Raw genomic sequence first — 21094 nt, forward strand, 5'->3', positions numbered from 1 at the left:
TTAGGTGCTCTTCACTCAGACTTTCCTTGCCCGTTGGAAATATCAAGGAGTAAATTCTATTCGTACAATTATTTTTTACAGCTGAGATAAATAGGAAGGGAAAAGTGTGAGAACTAGTAAGCTCACTTTTTTAATGTATTTGAATAAGTCATAGAATGTAATAAAATGGTGTATGTGTTTCCTATTATCATATATACTACCGTAACTTGGTGAAAGAAGGAGAAAGCAAGTCTCCTATTTCCACAGAAACATTAGTGGTCACATGCAGTTAGGCTGTCCTATAAATACAAACATCTTGCATTATTCAAAATTATTCTATTTCAGAATGTTACATATAAAGAAAAAAATTTAGAGAAAAAAAACGTTTCTTATGTAATTATTTTTTCTATTATCAAGAGAGAGTGCTATTATTTTCTTATGATTAAAGAGAAAATATATTATTCTTTCACTCAATAAAAATTTTAGTTCTAATATTTTTAACTAGTTACAAAATATTTATTTCATATACTTTAGTACCTAACAAAAAGTGTGAAATGAGATGAGTAAGATAATGTAGTATAAATCAATAAAACAAGTCAGTTAGTTGCTAAATTTCATTTAGACACCTTGACACTATTTGTATCTGAGATCCTCTTAGCAGCCCGGCAGAAAAATAAAACGAAAAAAAATTTGGAATATTGCTACCATGCAGTCTTTCTTTGGTGCAGTGTTCAGCAATTTGTTTCCTTCTCTCTTTAAGGAATCACGAGCTCGAATTAAAACAAAACAAAAAAGATGGCTTCATTCTTCAGGGGAATTTTGATGACTTAGTATATGCACAGGAAACTGAAAATTGGTTGGCTGTTAGTAAGGGCAAACACTAGTTCAATTTTCGTGATAGCCAGATTGAAGCATTATTAATGACAAGACCAACCCGTTTTGACCTGTTTGGTGGTTTACATCAGTAGAAATAAATTCTATAAATTAGCAATATAATTGCATTAGTGGCCTATATTTCAAGAAAACATGATTTGTTTATATAGACAATGTTCTAACTTTCATGTTATCATCATTTGTTTTTGTCATAATTTTCATTCATTGTGAATATTGAAAAATTGTTTTTCTTCTGCAATTGGCTTATCTTTGAAAGAATAGATAGGCAATATTTTAATAAAGAATGCTAGATACTGAGATGCTTTACACACATCAACACCAAGCACATCACCTTACATTTGGGTAAGGTGACAAAATAATAGTACTAAGAAAAATCAAAGCAGAATCAACTGTATTAAAATGATTTCAAAAGTGTTAATTCGGTCATAAATGTTTTTTGAGACAAATAAATTAATAAACCTTCCATTACTTGAGGCCATCTGAGAGAGAAGGTATCTCCGCATTGTTTTAAAGGGTATTGCTGATGTTAATGGCAACTTTTGCAGATGCTTTCTTCTTTCACAGCGAATTGTATTGTATTTCTACCTTCATTTTAAAATTCCTAGGAAATTCAACAGAACAAGGAGAATCCACACAAACTGAAACTGAAGAGGCAACAAAGTTTATGAATGGGTCAATTAAATTATTACCACATGTTCAGAATTGGACTACAGTAAAATTTATTGATTTTCACCGATATAACCATCCACTAGAATTCTCTTCATATGATCGACGAGTCCTTCAATCTGCTCTCTTGAATGAAGGGGTGATGGATATATACAAGCACAATCCAATTTTCCATCCCTTATGGTGTCAAATATGGCTATGGATGGGCCAACACCATGTGCAGAGGCACAACCCACATAGTCTTCCAATCCAAGCTCTTCATGCATGCCAGCTGAATCATCAAAGACAGGGTCTTCAAACACAGAGATCAAAGCAGTTCTAAGTGATGAGGATGGTGTTAAACCAGGGTTATCAATTGCCTTGCACATGAGGAAGTTCAGATCAGACATGTCTGAGAAATGCTTATTGCAGTTCAAAGCATTTACAAAGGCTGCGTAGCTCCTCTTTGCTAACTCCCATAATGTTTCATCACACACATCATGTGTGTTCAGGATGGCAGAGTGGTAAAACCCTGAACCAAACAACAGATGCATTGGCAGAATGTTGAAACTTTACAACATTAAGAAAGGTATTACATGATGCACTAGACATATCCAAGTTCATTATTATCATTTCAGTCATTTATTTGTCTACAAGACAGAAACCAAATTTTTCTACAACATTTGGCTCTCACTCAAGTGCACTGGTACATATACATGAGCAATGAAAATCTAGACAAATCTTGATTCAAATGTCCAAATGGGGTGAGGGCAGGGCAAATCACAAATTTGAATGATAGCTTTCATATTTCAAACGCGGGGCATCAACAATTATCAAACTATTTTATTTACTAGGGTTGTAAGGAATGATTTGATACATATGAGACAGCCCCTTCCTACCCATTCATATATTCTTTTCATTAATTTTCAGAAATTAAAAAAGAAGAATAAAGCCTGAAAAAAAGAAGAGAACATGTTTTTGTAAACCAGTCAAGTATAATGTCAAAGTAGAAGCAACAGTAGCATTAAAATACAAAAAATGGAATAAAGATCACTAGAAGCTACTGCTTACCAGCATGGTTGCTGCTAAGGACTGGATCAAGAATTGGGCGGCAATCAATAAGTGTTACTACAGCATACTTTTCTCTTTGATGATCAGGAAGGCATTTAGAGGTCCGTGAGGCAATCATTCCAGCTGCTGCAAGTACCCCACAAAGTTTAATCCCTCTTGATTTGCATCCCTACATGTTATTGTAAAATTACGAATTAATTCATCAAATCACCAGATCATAGGCACGTATACATGTTAGAATGCCATATCAATCAAACTTCATAGTTTGCCATAACAATCAGATCAGACATTGGACGCATAGAAAACAGATTTGGCATTTTAAAGAAACTGTTAGGAAGCACACTGGCTTATATTATTAATTTTCATGCTTACTGTTTTATCCCAAGCATTAATTTTAATTACATATACCTAGAGATGAAAAAAGACGATAACATAACATCGCAGCTGATATTGGCTACAATTCGCTGCAATTTCTCCCACCGAAAATATGAATTATCATTTTTTTAGTTGATAAAATCTAATTGATATTACAAAGTGTTTAGATCAAACCACTATGCTGTGAAACACAAACCCCTAATTCATAGTGGAGGCCCTTTCTTCTTAATAGCTTTGGCTTTTAAGGTTACGTCTCTGTAATTTGCCACTCCAGCATTTTTCTAAGGGCTAGTATATTCTCGAATCACGTCCTTTAAGAAAAGAGAGGAAATCTATGTTTGCAAATGGAGAATGAAATATTCAAAAGACTAATTTGATATTTGAAAAGAGCCAGTGCTCATAAGCGAAAATGCCATAATATAATAGCACTAATAATACATTTTCCAGCAAGAAACTCTTGATCGATTAACGAGCATTTGTGGTGATATTAATGGTTAGATTCTTGCATTTACCAATGTATTGATAATAAGTATATACATAATAAAATAAGGTATAATACATTTATTTCAAGCTTATGTCAGAAATTAGTCTTACTGATTCTTAGTGAAGCTCAAGTAATAACTGATCATAGAATTACACTTGGTGTTGGTGTTGTCGTATTTCGACATTGTAGTTGTCACTTTTATGTGTGCATATTTGCGCCTTATGTCCGTCCCCATGCTCAATCATTCTTGCGGACAATGACTCCTACGGTAAAAACAAATTTACCCCATACATACATATACCTCTCTCCAATTGTCTCACTTTCATTACAGAAAATAAAAATAAAAGAATCAGAGCATGTTTAATTTCCCTTACAAAAGCAACTGTTCATTTTTAAAAATAAAATATAATATAAAAACAAAAAACTATTTAAAAAAAAAATCAAACATACTCTTATTATAAAGTGGAGTTATGGGAGAATTTTATTATTATTATTAAGTCGATGACATATAAAAATGATGGGTCACTGTCGGAAAAAAGTTTGTCTTACTTATTGAATGGACCAAAATCTAGCTAAGAAGCATGGGTAGGATGACGATGCGACATGACATTACATGTAGGACCAAACACATTCAACTTATTTTAGAAAAACAATTTTTCTCTCATATTTTTACGGAACGAAAAAAAATTACTTGTTTTTTCAAATCTTTGAGAAAATTATTATTTTTCAAATCAATTCATTTCCAAAAGTGGATCAATATTAAAAAATGAGTAACATTCAATTCGATCTTGAAATAAATCACTTGACTCGATTTGATCATTTGATCCTTCTAAAGAAAAAGAGACTAACTAACTCTTTAAATTATAAAAATAGGATATTTTAATTCTTCAATCATTTTTTCTGTTTTTTCATACATAATTAATCCCTGAAAAAGTAAATATATGCTAATTGAGTCCTTAAAAATCATTAATAACCAAAATTAATCCCTGAAAATATTATCTAAAATGAATGAAGAGTAAAATGTTTTACATTTCTAATCTTAAAATATTATTAAGTAACAGTTTTTTCTTCAGAAACTAAATTAGGTCAAATATTATTTTTTAAGGAATCGAACTCAGTTTCTATTCTTAAAAAATTGTAAGATACATCAATTCATTATCATGTAAAATTAATATAATATTAACATAAAGCTAAAAACATCAATTAAAGAAAGATGTTAATATTTTAAAAGAAAGTATTAATCCAAGTACAGTAAATTATTATTCAGATAATTACTATATAACTGAAAATGTAGGGCTAATAGTATTGAAAAATATCGAAGAGCAACCATTGAATTATCATGTGTTCCTTTCCAGATCATAAGTCAAATATGGAAATCAAAATAGAATTATTGTTTCGTAAGAGAATCACTCCATATCTATTTATCTCATTATCTGATCCTCCAAAATCCTAATTACTAATGTATAACTATAAACTAGTATTCCATTTTACCAAACAGTACTTTCATAATTAATTAATTATTAAGACATAAAAAAAACATTAATGAAAATAACAGAAAAGAAAAAGAAAGAAGAAGGGAGATGACTCACAGCAAGTAGGTATTTGGTTTCATCAGCGGTCAGTTGCAACCTCACAATCCTGGAGCTTCGAGGCGAATTCGCATCCACGAAACTTAAATTCGCGAACCTCAGCGCGTTCAGCGAGTAACCAAGGACGTCCAACCCACGCGCCCAGAACGGCTTGTTCATCTTTCCTTCGGGAATCATATCCTCCATCGCCAAATTCACCTTCTCATCCTTCGTTTCATCCTCGACGGCGTTTTCCCCCACGCGCCGCAGGAGCTCCTTGAGCAATGCGACCGCCGCGGCGCGGTCGCACGCCGACGTGTGCAAGCGAAGGAACACGGCGAAGCGGTCGTGACTAATCGTGTACGTGCTGGCGTAGAGGATGTTGGTGTCGCCCGCCGTGGGATCGCTCCACGTGTCGCTGTTCATCTCGTGCTCGAGAAGCGTGTGGAAGGGATCGTGACCGTTGGATTGGGTTTGGACGATGTGGGACGTGGATTGGATATCGAAGGATTGGATATGGACGGAAGGGTTGGGAGGGGTTAAGAAGTGGAAGGTGTTGGAGGAGGGATCGTGGTGGATCTTGGAGCGAAGGATAGGATGAAATTTTTGAAGATTATGGAGGGCATTTTGGAGAAGAGGGATTGGTGGTGGTTTGGAGAGGAGGAGGCTGAGGACGGTGACGCCAGTGCCGACGGGAACGGCCTTGCACCAGCTGAACTCGGTGCCGCCCATGGGTCGGGTTGTGATGGGCTCGGGCATTATTGGACTTTGGGTCTGGGTCTCACCCTCTTGGGCCATGCTGTTTGCGTGAGAGGGCAGTGTGTTAGGGAAGGGAATGAAAAAACAAGTGAAGAGACAGATTAAGATAAAGCCGACAATCTGCTATCTCTGTATAGGGCCCACTTTGCATTTGTCTTTAACAGAAACTGTGAATTATTAATTAATGTAACTTGAAGTAGAAGACCATACATACCATAACAGAGAAGAAGAAAGGACGCCAAGGTATCACATGTTTCGCGTGGGGCAATATCAGTTTTAAGGTATCTTCACCATTTAATACATGTTTAGATTCATGTTTTAATAGTTACATCATTACTTAATTGAAACTTTGGTGTTGAATCTAAGTTTATAGATTTTTTAATGCATAATAACTTTTTTACTGTAGTTGATACTATTAATTATACATTTTGTATTGGAATTATATTTTATTTATTTTAAATATATGTAATATTTTTAAGAGTTTTATTAACTTCAACTTTAAAAGACTGAGTAAAATTTTATTAGAAACAAAAATATTTATTATATTTTTATGACTTTAATATAATAATTGTATATTTTTTTTATAAAAATTTTCTATCTGCTTAACCTTATTCTAACTATTTTTAAATATAAAAATTTTAATTTCAAATTATTAAGTGCTTGTTTGAAAAAATAGTTAATCTTCATTTTGTAAGAAGTGAAAAAATTTTACTTTAATAAAAGTTATTTTAAAAAAGGTGTTTCTTCAGTAGAATGTGAATACAATCAAGCCTTAAATATAATTAAATTAAATCGTAAGTCTTATATTAAAATATATGTTTTGACGTGTAAAATTTACTATTGATGGTAATCAAACACAAGTACTTCATTGTTCAACTCAAAATGAATTGATGTGACTAAACTTGTAACAGAGTGATGCATGTCATGCAGATTACTTTGAGGCAGGGGAATTACACTACTTTTGGAAAGTCTTTCATGAGAAGAAATCCTTGGTGAGCTGGAAGAACATGATTTCTTGCCAAGGGCAGGAATTTTTGAAATCTCAACACAAGTAGTCATAGTTTGGCTATAGAAATTTAAGATTATTTGGTAGTATTACTTATATAAAAGGAAGAAGAACAAAATTAAAGCTCTTTTAAATTCAAATGGGAAATAGATACTAACAAGGATGAGATAGGAAGAATATTTCTAAAACTAAAAGAGTATAAATTAATTTTATTTTATAAGAAAGATTTTATTTGTTTTATTTTTTTTATAAATACTTAGACAAAAATTTATCTAAACTTTGTCTTTGTACTTGGTTCTCCTTCCATTGCAGGTTAAGCTTTTTTGTTCATATATTTTTCTCTTTCCTCTATTGATGTTTTGTTCACCCCTTACATCTACAATTTTCAAGAAATACATCATTTTCCTTTCTAGTTGATTTTTAAGATAAAGATTATAATATTTTCAACTTTAATTCTAGAAATTTGAATATTGGAGATGTAATTTTGATTTCATATGATTTTGTAATATTAAAAATATAAGAGCATGTTTGTTTTCTTTTTTAAAAATAATTTAAAAAGGAAAACAAACATGCTCTGTAATTTTTTATTTTTATTTTTTTGCACTTAAACTTTTGAAAGTGCAACTATAGTTCTAAAATTCCAAGTTTAGTTAACAAATCAGAAACATACCTTTGAAACTACACTTCTTGAACTTAAACTTTCAGAAATATATACATTTTTAGAATTCCAACTCTCCATATCAAAGGTATATCAATTCTAGAACTTGGAGTTATGAAATTGTTAAATTAAATAGACCCAAACTTATACTTCCAAAACTTCCATTACGTTTTTTTTGTATGGAGAAGATTTTAGGAATTAAAAAATAAAAAATGAAGTTGGAGTATGTAAAAAGTAATTTTTTAGCAAACTTTAAACTTTGATTGATTTTTTTTTTTCCGACTGAACAAGATTTGATATATATATTTTAACTAAAGCAAGATTTGATATAAAATTCGGCATATACATATACATATGACCTAGTAAGAGGAAAAGGGTATGAGAATTGGGCTTAACAACGGCTGTTGTATGTATTGGGCTAAATTCAGTATGCAGGTCAAACGGATTGAATATATTTTTGCGCCTATAGACTCTTATCTATGATAATGTTTAAGTATTAATTTGATCGTGGCAAAAATTATTTTTAAAAATTAAAAAATATTTTTAAAAGTAAATAAATATACTTTAATTTTTTTCTGTTTTTTTAAAGAAAATTAAGTTAATATACTCTAACTAATTAACTATTTTTTATAAATAGAAAAACTAAGTATTTGTTTAGCTCATTATCGTAGCTAAAGACATGTACATGCAGGAGCTGAGATCATTCCCTTCATTCTCGAGAAAGGTCACCTTGTTTCACAAAACGTTCTCACAAAAAACTTTTGCAATAACAAATTTTTTATAATAATTTAATAAAGTATAATTATTAACATGTACTTTTATTGATACATTAAAAAGTTTAAATAATTTAATTTTGATACATTATAACATTATTATTTAATATTTTTTTCTTATCTCATTTTGACCACAAAAATAAACATATTAATCCATACTACTTAAATAATATAACCGTAGATTATTCAAATAGTTATTTAAAATTGTAAATTATTAAGATTTGTTATATTTTAATATTTTTCTTTCATCTTTTTATTTCTTCTTTCCTTTAACATATTTCATACTCATACCGAGGTAGGAAATAATTATTACTCATTTATTTATGATTATTTTTAAATACAAAATTAGAAATATGTTCTATTTTAATAAAAATTTGAAACATATATATCCTCTCTTTGGTATATAAGTTGAACAAAAATTGTGACTTATTTACAGGGTTAAAGTCGTAAAAGTTTCAGTTTTGTGCATAAATCACACTACTCTTTATGTAATTTATCTACGTTTGTTTCATAAGATAAGAAAAAAAAGTGAAGGAAAAAGTAAATTTTAAATTTTAAATTAAAAATAAGGAAAGAAATTTAATGTTTTTTTCATCTTAAAATTATCTCAATGTATATTCAGCTAAATTAAAAAAAAATTATTATTATCTATGGTTGCTTGTATTATTATTATTTTCTTCTAGTCCAAATAGATGGAAAAAGAGTTGGAATACGCTACTAAAGAGCCAGGGCACAGCAGTATGAATAATTTTGAAGCAATTAAAGATCAATTTAAATGAAACAAGTATGTAATGCTACATGCATCAATGATGAACAACCTTAATGACTACAAATATCTAACAGTAACAGCGACAACAGAAGTAATAAGGTGAATGAAAAATAAAAGAAAAAATCCTTATTCTTTGTACGTCTTTGCACCTTCAATAAGGATAGTCTTCATCTTACCAAAAAGCTCATGCATCTGTTCTCGGGAGTGTAATGGGGCAGGGTACACGCACACACAATCCAAGCATCCATCTCTTATGGTGTCAAAAATGGCAATAGAGGGTCCCACCCCATGAACAGAAGCACACCCCATGTAGTCATCTACTCCAACCTCTCTTTGCTTCTTGCTACCGTTCTCCACGACCGTGTCCTCGAACACGGACATTATCGAAGTTCTCAACGAAGAAGATGGGGTCAAACTCGGGTTCTCTATGGCCTTGCACATCAGAAAGTTGAGATCACCCATGTCCGAAAACTGTTTGTTGCTTTTCTTTGAGTTTGCAAATGCTCCATATGCTCTTTTTGCTAACTCCCATAGGGTTTCTCCTCCTTTGATTTCGTGGGAATTCAGAATGGCAGAATGGTAAAATCCTGAATTTCAGTATAAGCCTTTTTGTCAATGAAATCAATTTTTGTTCCAATTAATGCATTATGCTGCATTAAAACTTAGTGGCAGTTGGTAGGAGATTTTTGTTGTGTCCTTTTTCTTGTTACTTTTTTCCTTTTTTAGTCACACTCAATTCAATGCTAAAAGATTACACCGTATGTGTATTTTATACAAATATTACTTATAAATATTTAAATAATATCATGTTTTCTATTTTTTCTTTTCATCACCTTATATTATTTATCATAAAAAAACTAATTTTATTAAAAATTATACCTAAAATATCTTTAATACTACTTAATTAAAATTTGTCTATTCAAAATGGCTTCCACTTCCCGTCCACACTTTCAGTCAGAAACTTATTAATAGTATCCTTTTATAGTAAAAAGGGACAGGCATTGTTTGGGAAAGCATAGACCTTCTGACAAGGATTCAAAAGAGAATGGTATCAATATCCTACGACATTACAATCAATTCTTGCAGAACCGATCACTTTTATATTATATATAAAAAAATGTTGATCACTCTCCTAGTTAAATAATAATAAAATTATTAAAAAAACATTCACCTCCACAATTTTAAATATAAAATTACTTTATTTATATATCTAAATTTTTTAATTTTAATTATTAAAAATACAAATCTATTTATAAATATATTAATTGTTAAATTTGTTAATTTCACAATATTTATATTTATAGTTTCTTTTTGTTAAAAATTTATATTAACAATTGTTAATTCATTCTTAAATAATAAGTTTTTACAGTGATATTAGGTGATGCCTGCCTTGTGCTATTTTTAATTTTTCCTTAATATCAATCATACCAAAAAATCTAAACAATAACTAATACACAAAGAAAAGAGAAAAAAGCATGGGATGAAATGGAGAGAGACAGAGAAAAAAAAAAGTGAGATCATGATTCATTTAAAATGTTTCAATTTATTGATGAGATTTCCGAATATGGCCTCACTCATTAGCATGGGATGAATATAATAATAGCTTTAGTTACTAACTAGTAATAGGTTAGTGAATGTTTTGATAAAAGGAAAGTGAAAGATTTATGAAAAATGAGAAGTAGAAGTAGAGATATTTACCAAAATTGTCAGAGAGAGGAGATTCAAGACTGGATCTGCAATCAGTGAGGGTGACTACCCCATACTTCCTGGAGCTACGTTTGGAACAATGGGCAGCGATGAGTCCTGCTGCCACCAGTGCCCCACATAGTTTAATCCCATTCCACTTGCAACCCTGAACATTTCATGTCACCCAATCATCCATTACTCCAACATTTTCTTCCCAATCCATAAAAGACTATATTTTTCATAAATATACAAACATTTTACATTCTAAGTTTTATACCCTGTAAGTTTGATAATCTTATTAATATTGAAAGACACGTTATGTTATGTGGGGTAATAATTAATAAAAGAAGCACATCTTATGATATAGTAGTAAATATTTGAAGGTGTAGCTGGCTTACAGCTAGAAGTCCCTTGGTGTCATTTTGGTTAAGTTGCAACCTCACAACTTGGGAAAACCTGGTTCCTTTGGGGTCAACGAACTTCAAATTGGTCAACCTGAGGGAGTTCACGGAGTAACCAAGAACGTCGAGACCACGGGCTAACACACCCTTCTTGGCCTTGGCACGTGGCACAAGATCCTCTATGGGCAAACCAGGCTCTTCTTTACTCTCTGCACCCGTGCCACTCTCTTCCATCAAGACAAGCAGTTCCCTGAGCAGCGACACCGCGGTGGTGCGGTCACACGCGGCCACGTGGAGGCGCATGGCCACGACCCACTTGGCGACGTCAGGGATGGCGTAGACTGTAGCGAAGAACACGTCATGAGAAGTGGAACGGGTAGGATCGTGCCACGTGTTGCGGTTGAGTTCGAGTTCGAGGATTTGTTGAAGAGGGTCGGTTGAGTGAGGGAGAGAGCCGAGGGTGTGAGAAGCTATGTTGATGAAAGGGGTGGGAGAGGTGAGGAAGGAGAAGGTGTTAGCGTTGGGGTTGTGTTGGAGTCTGGACCTGAGGATCGGGTGGGAGGTTTGGAGTTTTTGCAGAGAGGTTTGGAGAAAATGAATGTGTGGGGGTTTGGAGGTTAGGAGTGCGAGGACAGCGATGCCCGTGCCACCAGGAACGGCTTTGCACCAACTGCATTCGGTTGCGCCAACGGTTCGGAGTTTAGGGTGGAGAGGGAATGTTGACATTGTTGTTGGGTTGGGTAGTGTTTTATTTATTGTGAGTAATGGGTTGGTTCAAGGGTCGGGTCCCTCTCTGCTCTAAAACTCTATTTATAGTGGATTTCTGCATGTAACAGTAGCTGTCCTTCAAGTTCGAGATTTTCAAATGCCTCCTCTACTTCAAACAAGACCCACCAAGAGCCTTGTCCTTTTAATGTTTTATTTTTTAAATTTATTTATGTATTCTGAATATTATTAATTAATTACTTTTTTCTTTGTACAAAAGGAGCATCAAGTATAAAAACATAAGAGATCTATCAAGAACACGTTCTTTTATTCCTAATTTAACAAATTTATCAACATTCTCAGTTTGCTTCCTTACAAAATGTGACAAAATCTAATAAATTAAAATTCTCTAACAAATTTCTAATGTTAAATATTAGAAAGAGTAGACGATAAAAATTGTCATTGAACATTCTTGTGAATTAACAAGACCAATTCATTATTGGATTTTATAGTATTTTAAACCCCTAATAGGTGAATTATAGGCCATTTATATGGATATCAATTAATTACTTTAAAAGATACGTATTACCTTTATCCACGTGAATAACAAAATTTGTTGAATAAAATAATACTAAATTTTAATATTTTTTAATCTATATAATGATTAAAAGCTAATAAATCAATTAAATTTATATACAAAATAATTTTTAGTTTTTATTAAAAATTAATAATTAATTTACTAAAATTAATAAAAATACTTATATTATATAAATTTATATTATTTTAGAAGAAAGTTAGAGCTAGAACTTAGCTAGCTACCTAATACCCTTTTAAATTCTAGCGGTACAGTAGACCCCTATTTCATAGGGGACTTTCTTGAGTACTACCTTAAAAGGTAGTACACTCTTGTAGAATTAGTGAAACGCGTTAAAGAGTTATGTAAAAGTCATTTAATTGGTTTTACTAATGTATTATAAAGGCCCCCGGCTGCTAGGGCGAGGGCATCCCTCCCCTCTGCTTCTCCTCCCCTTAGCAAAAGATTGGGTAAAGTATCCAGTAGGATCCCTTACCTTTTCTTTTGCTAGCTTAAGGGTATGGAGCCAGCGTCAGTCGGTCATAGCATGTCGAGAAGGGGGACTCACCTTAACTCGGCAGAAGATACCGATGCTTTGTAGTAAGCATCAGACGGTTTGTAATGATAAATAGTTAAATTATTATTTTATATATTAAATAAATAAATAATTTTTTAATTTCATTTTTATAAGAAATAATCATAAATATTTTTATTTATTTAATGTCTAACTTAATTATTTAACTATTTATTACAATAATTTTTTTAAAGTGCACTATAAACTTAATTTAAGTTATTTAAATTTCAACTTATATCCTTGCACAAAGAAATAACTTTAAGAAAGTTGTTTCACATGTCACTTAAGTATACACAATGTTTTTTTTTTTTTTTAATATAATTTTTAATATGTGTTAACAATATATTGATAAGAATTTATATATAATAAATTTTGATTAAAAATAAATATTAAAAAATTTAATAATATATAATATAATTTTTAATAAAAATATTGTCAATTTTATCATTAAAAAAAATTATTTTTTGGCTGAAATAAGTTGATGACCTACTCTAGTCATTCCCATCATCTCCCAGCATATAAAAAGGGAGATCTATCTGCCAACCATATTCACTGGTGCACTTAATTTCTTATCTGTTTTGTTATGTTTTTTTCACCCCATAGGTATTGTATCCCTTGCAGCTGGTCCTGCATCTTTCCAACCCCGATCTTTGTTGAAAAACATAGTAAGCTATCTTTATGACATATACACAAATTTAGTACATTGATTCAAGTTTTCAATAACCTCATCGTTTCATAAAATGTGGCAATGCAAGTCATTTATGGATATGCAGTTGGACCATAAACTCTCATTCTTTAATATATTTTTTAAATTGTTAAAAAATAATAAACATAATGAAGAAAAGTACTAAAATTTAATGTTATCAATATACTTAATTTAAAAATATTTTTTATTACTTTTTAATAAAATTTTACTATACTTAAATTTTTATTATATATGTGACTTAAGAAAAGTAATTCTTTATTATAATCGTTTCTTATGAATTAAACACGAAAGAAAGCTAAGAATGCATGTGCTACTTGTGTACTTAAATTTCTGATATCGAGGCCATAATTATGGGACCACAACATCATCATACTCAACATTAAATTGCACGCGGGTTTCCTAGCTTGTTAAGGTAAGAAATTTGACCTTCAAGCTGCATACATTGGTTGTACTCAACAAAATCTTCATAGTGACGCACAATGGCACACAGAGCCAATAGATTCACGTACTGTTTATATTTAAAGTGACAAACTATATGCGCAGACCAGTGTTAGCTTCAGATTAGGACTGCATCCGATTTGTTATACTCGAAGCAATGAATCAATGCATATGCATGTAATTTATACAGTTGAAGGTTAGCTGTTAATATTAAATACCATGTGCCAATCAATCATCATAGTCCAAAGGGTAAGAATAAGAGAGTACTTTGTTATTAATATCTATTTGCTGCATCAAGAAGATAAATTAATAACTACTCCCCAATCTTCATTTTATCTTCCTGTGCTTTTTGGTAAAGATTTGTTTGAATGATTATAATATTTAGTAAAATTATAGCATGCAAAAATGACCAAGCAAAAAAGGTAAAAGACTAACAACGGTCAAATTTTACTAGCATGAAATGTATTCGATAATAACTCAGCTACCTTCATAAAAACTTGATACATATATGATTGCAACAAATAATTGGAAGTTACTTCTTCTAATTAACTTTTTATTTATAGCAATTCTAATAAAAAAAATATTCTAAATCTTCTTCTGAATGGATATCCAATTTATTTATTTTTTGACAAATAATCAAAATCCTCTTTGACATTCTTTGACTAACCTTTATCATAAATTTCATTTCTACTTTCTTACATCTTTAAATAAATTTACCACGTCTACACCATTTTTTTTTAAATAATTTGTTTAAGATATTTCGATAACTTTTTAATTTTCCTTCTCAAATTCTTTGAATCGTAGTTGAAATGATTGATTTGAAATATACATATTTGCTTTAGGAAGCATAATTAAATAAATACTAAAATTTAAATATATTTTTCGTCTTTGTAATTTATCTCATTTTTATATTTTATTTCTATATTTTAGAAATTTAGGCGTAGTCCTTATGATTTTGTAAATTTATGTTTTGGTTCGTATAGTTTAATTTTATTTGTGTATTTCCACAATTTATTTTATTCAGGTTTTAGTCTCTTTAGTATTGTAGACATTAATCTAAATAATTTTATGACATATATTTTGGCTTATTGCTAATAATAATGAAGACCAAAAATGAAATTTTTTAGAGTATATAGATCAAAATAAAAATTGTCGTAAACTGTAAGGAATACGAATGTGTTTAAACCCAAAGACTAATCAATGCATGCTTTCCTTCAATTGTTCTTTTGATACGTACTCGAACAAATATATAGTTCGACCAATGGAACAATGCTTTTATTTATTTATTTATATATTTTTATTAACCTTTAACATTTTCTTGATCACATTTCGACTGAACCAAAGTTTCAATATCATCTTAAATACTTTATGATTTTTACAATTTGAAAGAAATTTTTATTTTTATTTACATATTTATTTAGAAACTGAAGACAATATTGGTTGTTAATTTTTTCAATGATGTCTGTATTTATATTTAATTCTTAAATAGTTTATAATGTTTGGACATTTATCATAAATAAGAGAAAAATAATAAAAAAATTTAATTTTAAAAATTGTTAATTACATTTCTTAATTTATGTGTAACCCAGTTAAGTGGATACATAATTTTTTTAATACTATATAAATGAAAAATAAATAAATAATTTAAGTATTATAAATAAATTTACACACTTTCCATTCTATCTATAACTTCTATATTCCATTGACCTCAAGTTATGCAAACTTTTCATGGTGAAAAATTCATAAATAAAATATGCCTGAGCAAGAAGACAATTTTATTTCACGAGACCATCATCAAACCTCTATTAAAGGAATGCCTGCAACTATAGTGACATTTAAAAAAATATCAACACTTGCATTGTGTTATCAATTATATACTTGACTTAAATATCCAATATAGTTGATAGTAGGTTCTTATAGATAATTAATTTGATATGTAAGTCCTTGATTCTTAAAATTGTTGGGTAAAAAAAGATAAAGAGAGAGACTTCTGCAGTCTCTGTCCCTGAAAGCACACCCACATGAAAAAAAATAATTCTTGTTCAAAAACATGAGCTACTGTTCTAGTTATATTTTATAATTCTATTAAAATATAAGTCTTATTAACAAGTGTTTTAAAAGTTTTAATAAAAGAATTAACAAATATGTTAAAAATTACGTTAGAGATGTACTAAAAATTAGGGAAGAGGAGTACATTCTTATTCTTTTCAATAAAAAACATTTTTTATTTCTTAAAATATTAGTTTTAAATTTGTTTATTTAATGTTATTTTAAAAATAAGAAAGTATAGCTTCTTTTAAATTTATTATTGCCTTTTGAATGTCCACCAAACGGAAGAGTAATTTAATCAAATAGGGTTTAAAAACAGTTGTATTTAACGATTTTTCAAACTTACATGGAATTTTTAAACGACCAACATTATAAAGCAAATGATAAAAATATATATTATCAAATGCTAATGAATTCACATAGCACATTTGTTAAGAATTTTAAAATAAAAATATTAAATAAGAAATAAATTTTCAAATTTTAATATGTTAAATACTATATATTTCACTAAATATTTTAACTTCTTATCAATTCATTGAAGACATTAGCAGCATATGAATAACCGCTAATTAACAAATTAATGTTTAACGAATAATTCTAAACCCTCCTTTTTTGTATCTTTGTAAATATTTTTTTATACTTTTAAAATAATAAATGTACATATTTTTTATTTAATTATTTTATAAAATAGAAAAAAAAAAAAAGATTATTAGAAAGAAGCGTAACAAGATATAGCAAAGTCGATGCCTAATACTGTGACTGACCCCCGAAAAAAAACATGCATTACAGGGACTTGGCACATTTGTCATCATTTACAAACTAGGAAGATCCTTTGACACTGTCACTTCTAAGCGTTATAGTTGGTGATGCTTTTGTTTACCTGGTACTGAGGAACAAACCTTAAAAACAATATTTACTCAATGGGAGCCGAGTCTTGTATTGATATGCTGTTTAGATGCAGAAATGTTTTCCATATCAGACAAGTTCATGCCCATGTGGTGGTCAATGGAACATTCCAAGACCTGGTTGTTGCAAACAAGCTCCTTTCCACCTATGCCCAACACAAGGCTATTGATGATGCTTATTCTCTGTTTGATGGAATGTCAATCAGAGACCCCATGACTTGGAGTGTCATGGTTGGTGGGTTTGCCAAGGTTGGAGACTATGCTAATTGCTATGCCACCTTCAGGGAGGTTTTAAGATGTGGTGTTACACCTGATAACTATACTTTGCCTTTTGTTATAAGAAATTGCAGGGACAGAAAGGACCTTCAAATGGGTCGAGTGATCCACGACGTTGTCTTGAAACACGGGTTGCATTTGGATCACTTTGTTTGTGCCTCCCTTGTGGACATGTATGCCAAGTGCATGGTGATTGAGGATGCTCAGCTGTTGTTTAAGAGAATGGTTAGCAAGGACCTTGTGACTTGGACGGTGATGATTGGTGCTTATGCTGATTGCAATGCCTATGAGTCATTGGTGTTGTTTGATAGGATGAGGGAAGAAGGGGTTGTTCCTGACAAGGTTGCTATGGTGACTGTTGTCAATGCATGTGCCAAACTGGGGGCTATGCATAGGGCTAGGTTCGTTAATGAATATATTTTGAGAAACGGTTTCTCTATGGATGTGATCCTGGGGACTGCAATGATTGATATGTATGCAAAGTGTGGAAGTGTTGAGTCTGCAAGAGAGGTTTTTGATAGGATGAAAGAAAAAAATGTTATTTCTTGGAGTGCTATGATTGCTGCATATGGTTATCACGGGAGGGGGAAGGAAGCAATTGATTTATTTCATATGATGTTGAGCTGCGCAATATTTCCGAATAGGGTCACCTTTGTCTCCCTCTTACATGCTTGTAGCCATGCAGGACTGACTGAAGAGGGTCTTCGCTTTTTCAACTTGATGTGGGAAGAGCATGCTGTTAGGCCTGACGTCAAACACTATACCTGTATGGTTGATCTTCTGGGCCGTGCGGGGAGGCTTGAAGAGGCTGTAAAATTGATTGAGGCCATGACTATTGAAAAAGATGAGAGGCTGTGGAGTGCTTTGCTTGGGGCATGTAGAATTCATGGGAACATGGAGTTAGCAGAAAAAGCAGCCAATTCTCTACTTGAACTACAGCCACAAAATCCAGGGCACTATGTATTACTAGCTAATATTTATGCTAAAGCTGGTAAGTGGGAAAAAGTTGCAACATTTAGGGATATGATGACTCAAAGGAAGCTGAAGAAAGTTCCTGGGTGGACATGGATTGAAGTGGATAACAAAACATATCAGTTTAGTGTTGGAGATAGATCCCATCCTCAATCAAAGGAGATCTATGAAATGTTGATGAGTTTAATTAAGAAGTTGGAAATGGCTGGCTATGTACCTGATATAGATTTTGTGTTGAAAGATGTTGAAGAAGAAGCTAAGAAAGAAATGTTGTACGCACATAGTGAAAAGTTAGCCATTGCATTTGGCTTAATTGCCATCCCTGAGGGTGAACCCATTAGGATCTCCAAAAATCTGAGGGTCTGTGGTGATTGTCACACGTTTAGTAAGATGGTTTCGGCTCTTATGAGAAGGTCCATAATTGTTCGGGATGCAAATCGCTTTCACCATTTTAGTGATGGAACTTGTTCATGTGGGGACTACTGGTAGCATGATGACAGTGTACAGGTCAATCTTGTGTCCAACTATTGCATATGCTTACCAAGTACCAAAAATATGTGATGAGTTTCAAATGTAATTACTGACTACAACAGACGGGTACTTGGTAAGTTTCGAGGCCATATTGACCTTTTTCAGGTATGAGTAGATTATTTTGGGCAATATACCCGGATATATAAAAAGAAAAAAGAATATCATTAATCCACAAGAACTGACCGGTAGGAAAAAGAAGTATGGGAATCTGAGTTATTTTTATTCTGAACTTATGACATGGTAATGTTAGTTACTTTCGCTAGCTCCTGATTGTTAATTATCCTGAGATGGTATTGAAAATTGAAATCAAATTATATTATTGTTAATTTCTTATCCGAGTACGTGGAAAAAATGTAATCAATTTCTGAATTCTCGCTATCTCCCTCCTCCCTTTTGCCCTGCTTTCACCTAGCTACTGCTTATCCTTTAACTTTATACATTGATAATTTAAATTTAGTTGAGTTGAGTGTTTTATGATATGCTGCTTTGTGTGAGAAAAAAGTGACAATTTGGAACCTAGTTGCATTGTGGAAGTAAAGAATTGAGGTGTCTAAATATAATATAGTTTTTAAATATTCATAAAGTTCTCAGATGACTGCTAGGAAAAAAAGCTAACGAAATGCTTGGTAGTTTCCAATTGTAGAAATCTGTGCTTTTTTATTTCCCTACTTGTGGAGTTTGAATCTCCTAATTGCCATATTTTTTTCTTGGCATGTTTGCTTTTGATACAAATTCATTCTGTTTTTTAACCTTAAATGCTGAGCTTCAGGTTCTATTTTGACATATGTTTGGATTATTGTTATTATGTAATATATATCAGCTATGTTATGATGATAATAATAGCATGGTTCTCTGGATAATTGCAACTTACTTTGCCTTTCGGGAATATCTTTTTGATGAACAAAGCATGGTCACCTATTCTTCCATTACTGTGATTATGACTTCATAGATAATTTGAGAAACATTCGCTGAGAAGGATGAGATTATTATCGTTACAATCATTGTTAAAACTTGTGAAAACCAAATTTTGTTTGTCAAAAGCTGATTCTCTTGTTTTCGAAAACCTGTGAATCAAATTGTTGTCATTCTGTTCCCAAGTTCACGGCACCAGTTTACTACTTCAGCCTTTGAGGTATGCAATTTAGTGTAACTTTTGCAAATCATTGCTGAATCGATGTCTTGTTTTTGCTGTCGGTTTCACATTTCTTAAGAGTTAAATAAATGGTTACAAATTACATAACTATGATGATCTCTAATTCATCCATTTATCCATAGCGTTTCATATATAAATGCTACATTAGCATTTAATAAACTAAATATTTCAGTGGTTTGCTTTGCTATATAATTTGTAGTTTTGATTAAAGCACTTCATAAGCCTCAAGAAGTGGTGATTCAACAGATCAAGCCCCCAGAAGAAAATCTTCTTGTGATTGGTTGGTATAGTTTTTTTTTTCCTTCATTTTTTGGTCGACTATTGGTTAGAGAGTTTTTTCCTATCTTTTTGGGAGATAACCTTTTCATGTTCTGGACCGAGCTGAGGGCCCAAGTCGAATAAGCCGTATGCTCTGGACAAATCCATCTGTCGAAGATCCAATCCAAAAGAAACTTGCAAAAAAATTACTTCCTTTTATTTGGAAGGGTATAAGATTGTTTAATTGAATGCCACATATTAAGTCTATTTAATATGTGGCATTAGGGAATGAAATTAAGATCAATTTCTTAGGTTATGTTTAGATTGATGAAAAGAGATAGAATGAAGGAAAATTAAATGATATTATAAGTTAATTTTAATAAAAATTTTAACAAATATTTATAAGAAAGCAAAATAAAATAACTTATACACTATAACTTAAAAAAAACATTTTTTTTTCATAAATACTTATAAACTTAACAAACTTGACCTTCTTATAAAAAAATAAAAAATAACAGCAGCATTTTACAATTGAAAAGTCAAGTATCAAGATTATTTAATTGTTTAAAATAGGAGAAAAATGGAATAGAATTTCATGAACTCTACGGGGGCGAATGAGTTAATTTTTCCTCCTATATTGTAAAAAAATTAGGATGAAATAATAATTTATTTTTCATATTAATTAGTCCATCTCATGTCATTTCATCCAAAAATATGTAAACATTAATTTAAGGTAAGAAAAAACTTATAAGAAATAGGAAAAGAAATAAGAGCATAAAATAGACTGAATGATCATATTGCGTTGCTTCGTCATTCTAGTGCTCCCTCAAATTTAAGCTTTGTAACTAACCAATAACAAGGCATGTGCAGTATATATTATTATTA

General features: G+C 31.3%; 3 protein-coding genes across 4 annotated transcripts; 1 reads left to right on the forward strand and 2 right to left on the reverse strand.

The window, feature by feature from the left end:
• Positions 1–1276: 1276 nt before the first annotated feature.
• LOC113872340 lies at positions 1277–6067 on the reverse strand. Of its 2 annotated transcripts, XM_027509828.1 has the most exons (4): positions 5990–6067; positions 5038–5815; positions 2590–2758; positions 1277–2050 (listed from the first exon to the last, which is right to left on the reverse strand). In XM_027509828.1, exons 2-4 carry the CDS (start codon positions 5812–5814, stop codon positions 1593–1595), a joined length of 1404 nt encoding a protein of 467 aa, XP_027365629.1. In that variant the 5' UTR covers position 5815; positions 5990–6067; the 3' UTR covers positions 1277–1592. The 2 variants fall into 2 exon arrangements, with proteins under 2 accessions (XP_027365629.1, XP_027365628.1); XM_027509827.1 differs by lacking the exon at positions 5990–6067 and having other exon boundaries at positions 5038–5888.
• Positions 6068–9107: 3040 nt separating this feature from the next.
• Positions 9108–11794, reverse strand: LOC113870906. Its single transcript, XM_027507449.1, has 3 exons — positions 11066–11794; positions 10680–10833; positions 9108–9568 (listed from the first exon to the last, which is right to left on the reverse strand). The coding sequence occupies exons 1-3, from the start codon at positions 11792–11794 to the stop codon at positions 9108–9110; spliced, it is 1344 nt and encodes a 447-aa protein (XP_027363250.1).
• Positions 11795–17536: 5742 nt separating this feature from the next.
• On the forward strand, positions 17537–18932 carry LOC113873307 (pentatricopeptide repeat-containing protein At3g46790, chloroplastic-like). The gene has a single exon (XM_027511369.1). The coding sequence runs from the start codon at positions 17551–17553 to the stop codon at positions 18754–18756; it is 1206 nt and encodes a 401-aa protein (XP_027367170.1). The 5' UTR covers positions 17537–17550; the 3' UTR covers positions 18757–18932.
• The last annotated feature ends 2162 nt before the right edge of the window (positions 18933–21094 follow it).

The sequence above is a fragment of the Abrus precatorius genome, unplaced genomic scaffold (assembly GCF_003935025.1).
Source record: "Abrus precatorius isolate BTA unplaced genomic scaffold, Abrus_2018 Scaffold7, whole genome shotgun sequence".
NCBI classification, from domain to species: Eukaryota; Viridiplantae; Streptophyta; class Magnoliopsida; order Fabales; family Fabaceae; genus Abrus; species Abrus precatorius.

Excerpts from the sequence above, each read along its gene's own strand:
- LOC113873307 (XM_027511369.1), top strand. The coding sequence starts at position 17,551 with ATGATTGGTGCTTATGCTGATTGCAATGCCTATGAGTCATTGGTGTTG.
- LOC113872340 (XM_027509828.1), bottom strand. The coding sequence starts at position 5,814 with ATGGCCCAAGAGGGTGAGACCCAGACCCAAAGTCCAATAATGCCCGAG. Across the intron at positions 2,759-5,037 it reads AAACCAAATACCTACTTGCT|GGATGCAAATCAAGAGGGAT; the intron begins GTGAGTCATCTC and ends AATAACATGTAG. Across the intron at positions 2,051-2,589 it reads CCTTAGCAGCAACCATGCTG|GGTTTTACCACTCTGCCATC; the intron begins GTAAGCAGTAGC and ends TGTTTGGTTCAG.
- LOC113870906 (XM_027507449.1), bottom strand. The coding sequence starts at position 11,794 with ATGTCAACATTCCCTCTCCACCCTAAACTCCGAACCGTTGGCGCAACC. Across the intron at positions 10,834-11,065 it reads ACACCAAGGGACTTCTAGCT|GGTTGCAAGTGGAATGGGAT; the intron begins GTAAGCCAGCTA and ends TGAAATGTTCAG. Across the intron at positions 9,569-10,679 it reads TCCTCTCTCTGACAATTTTG|GATTTTACCATTCTGCCATT; the intron begins GTAAATATCTCT and ends ACTGAAATTCAG.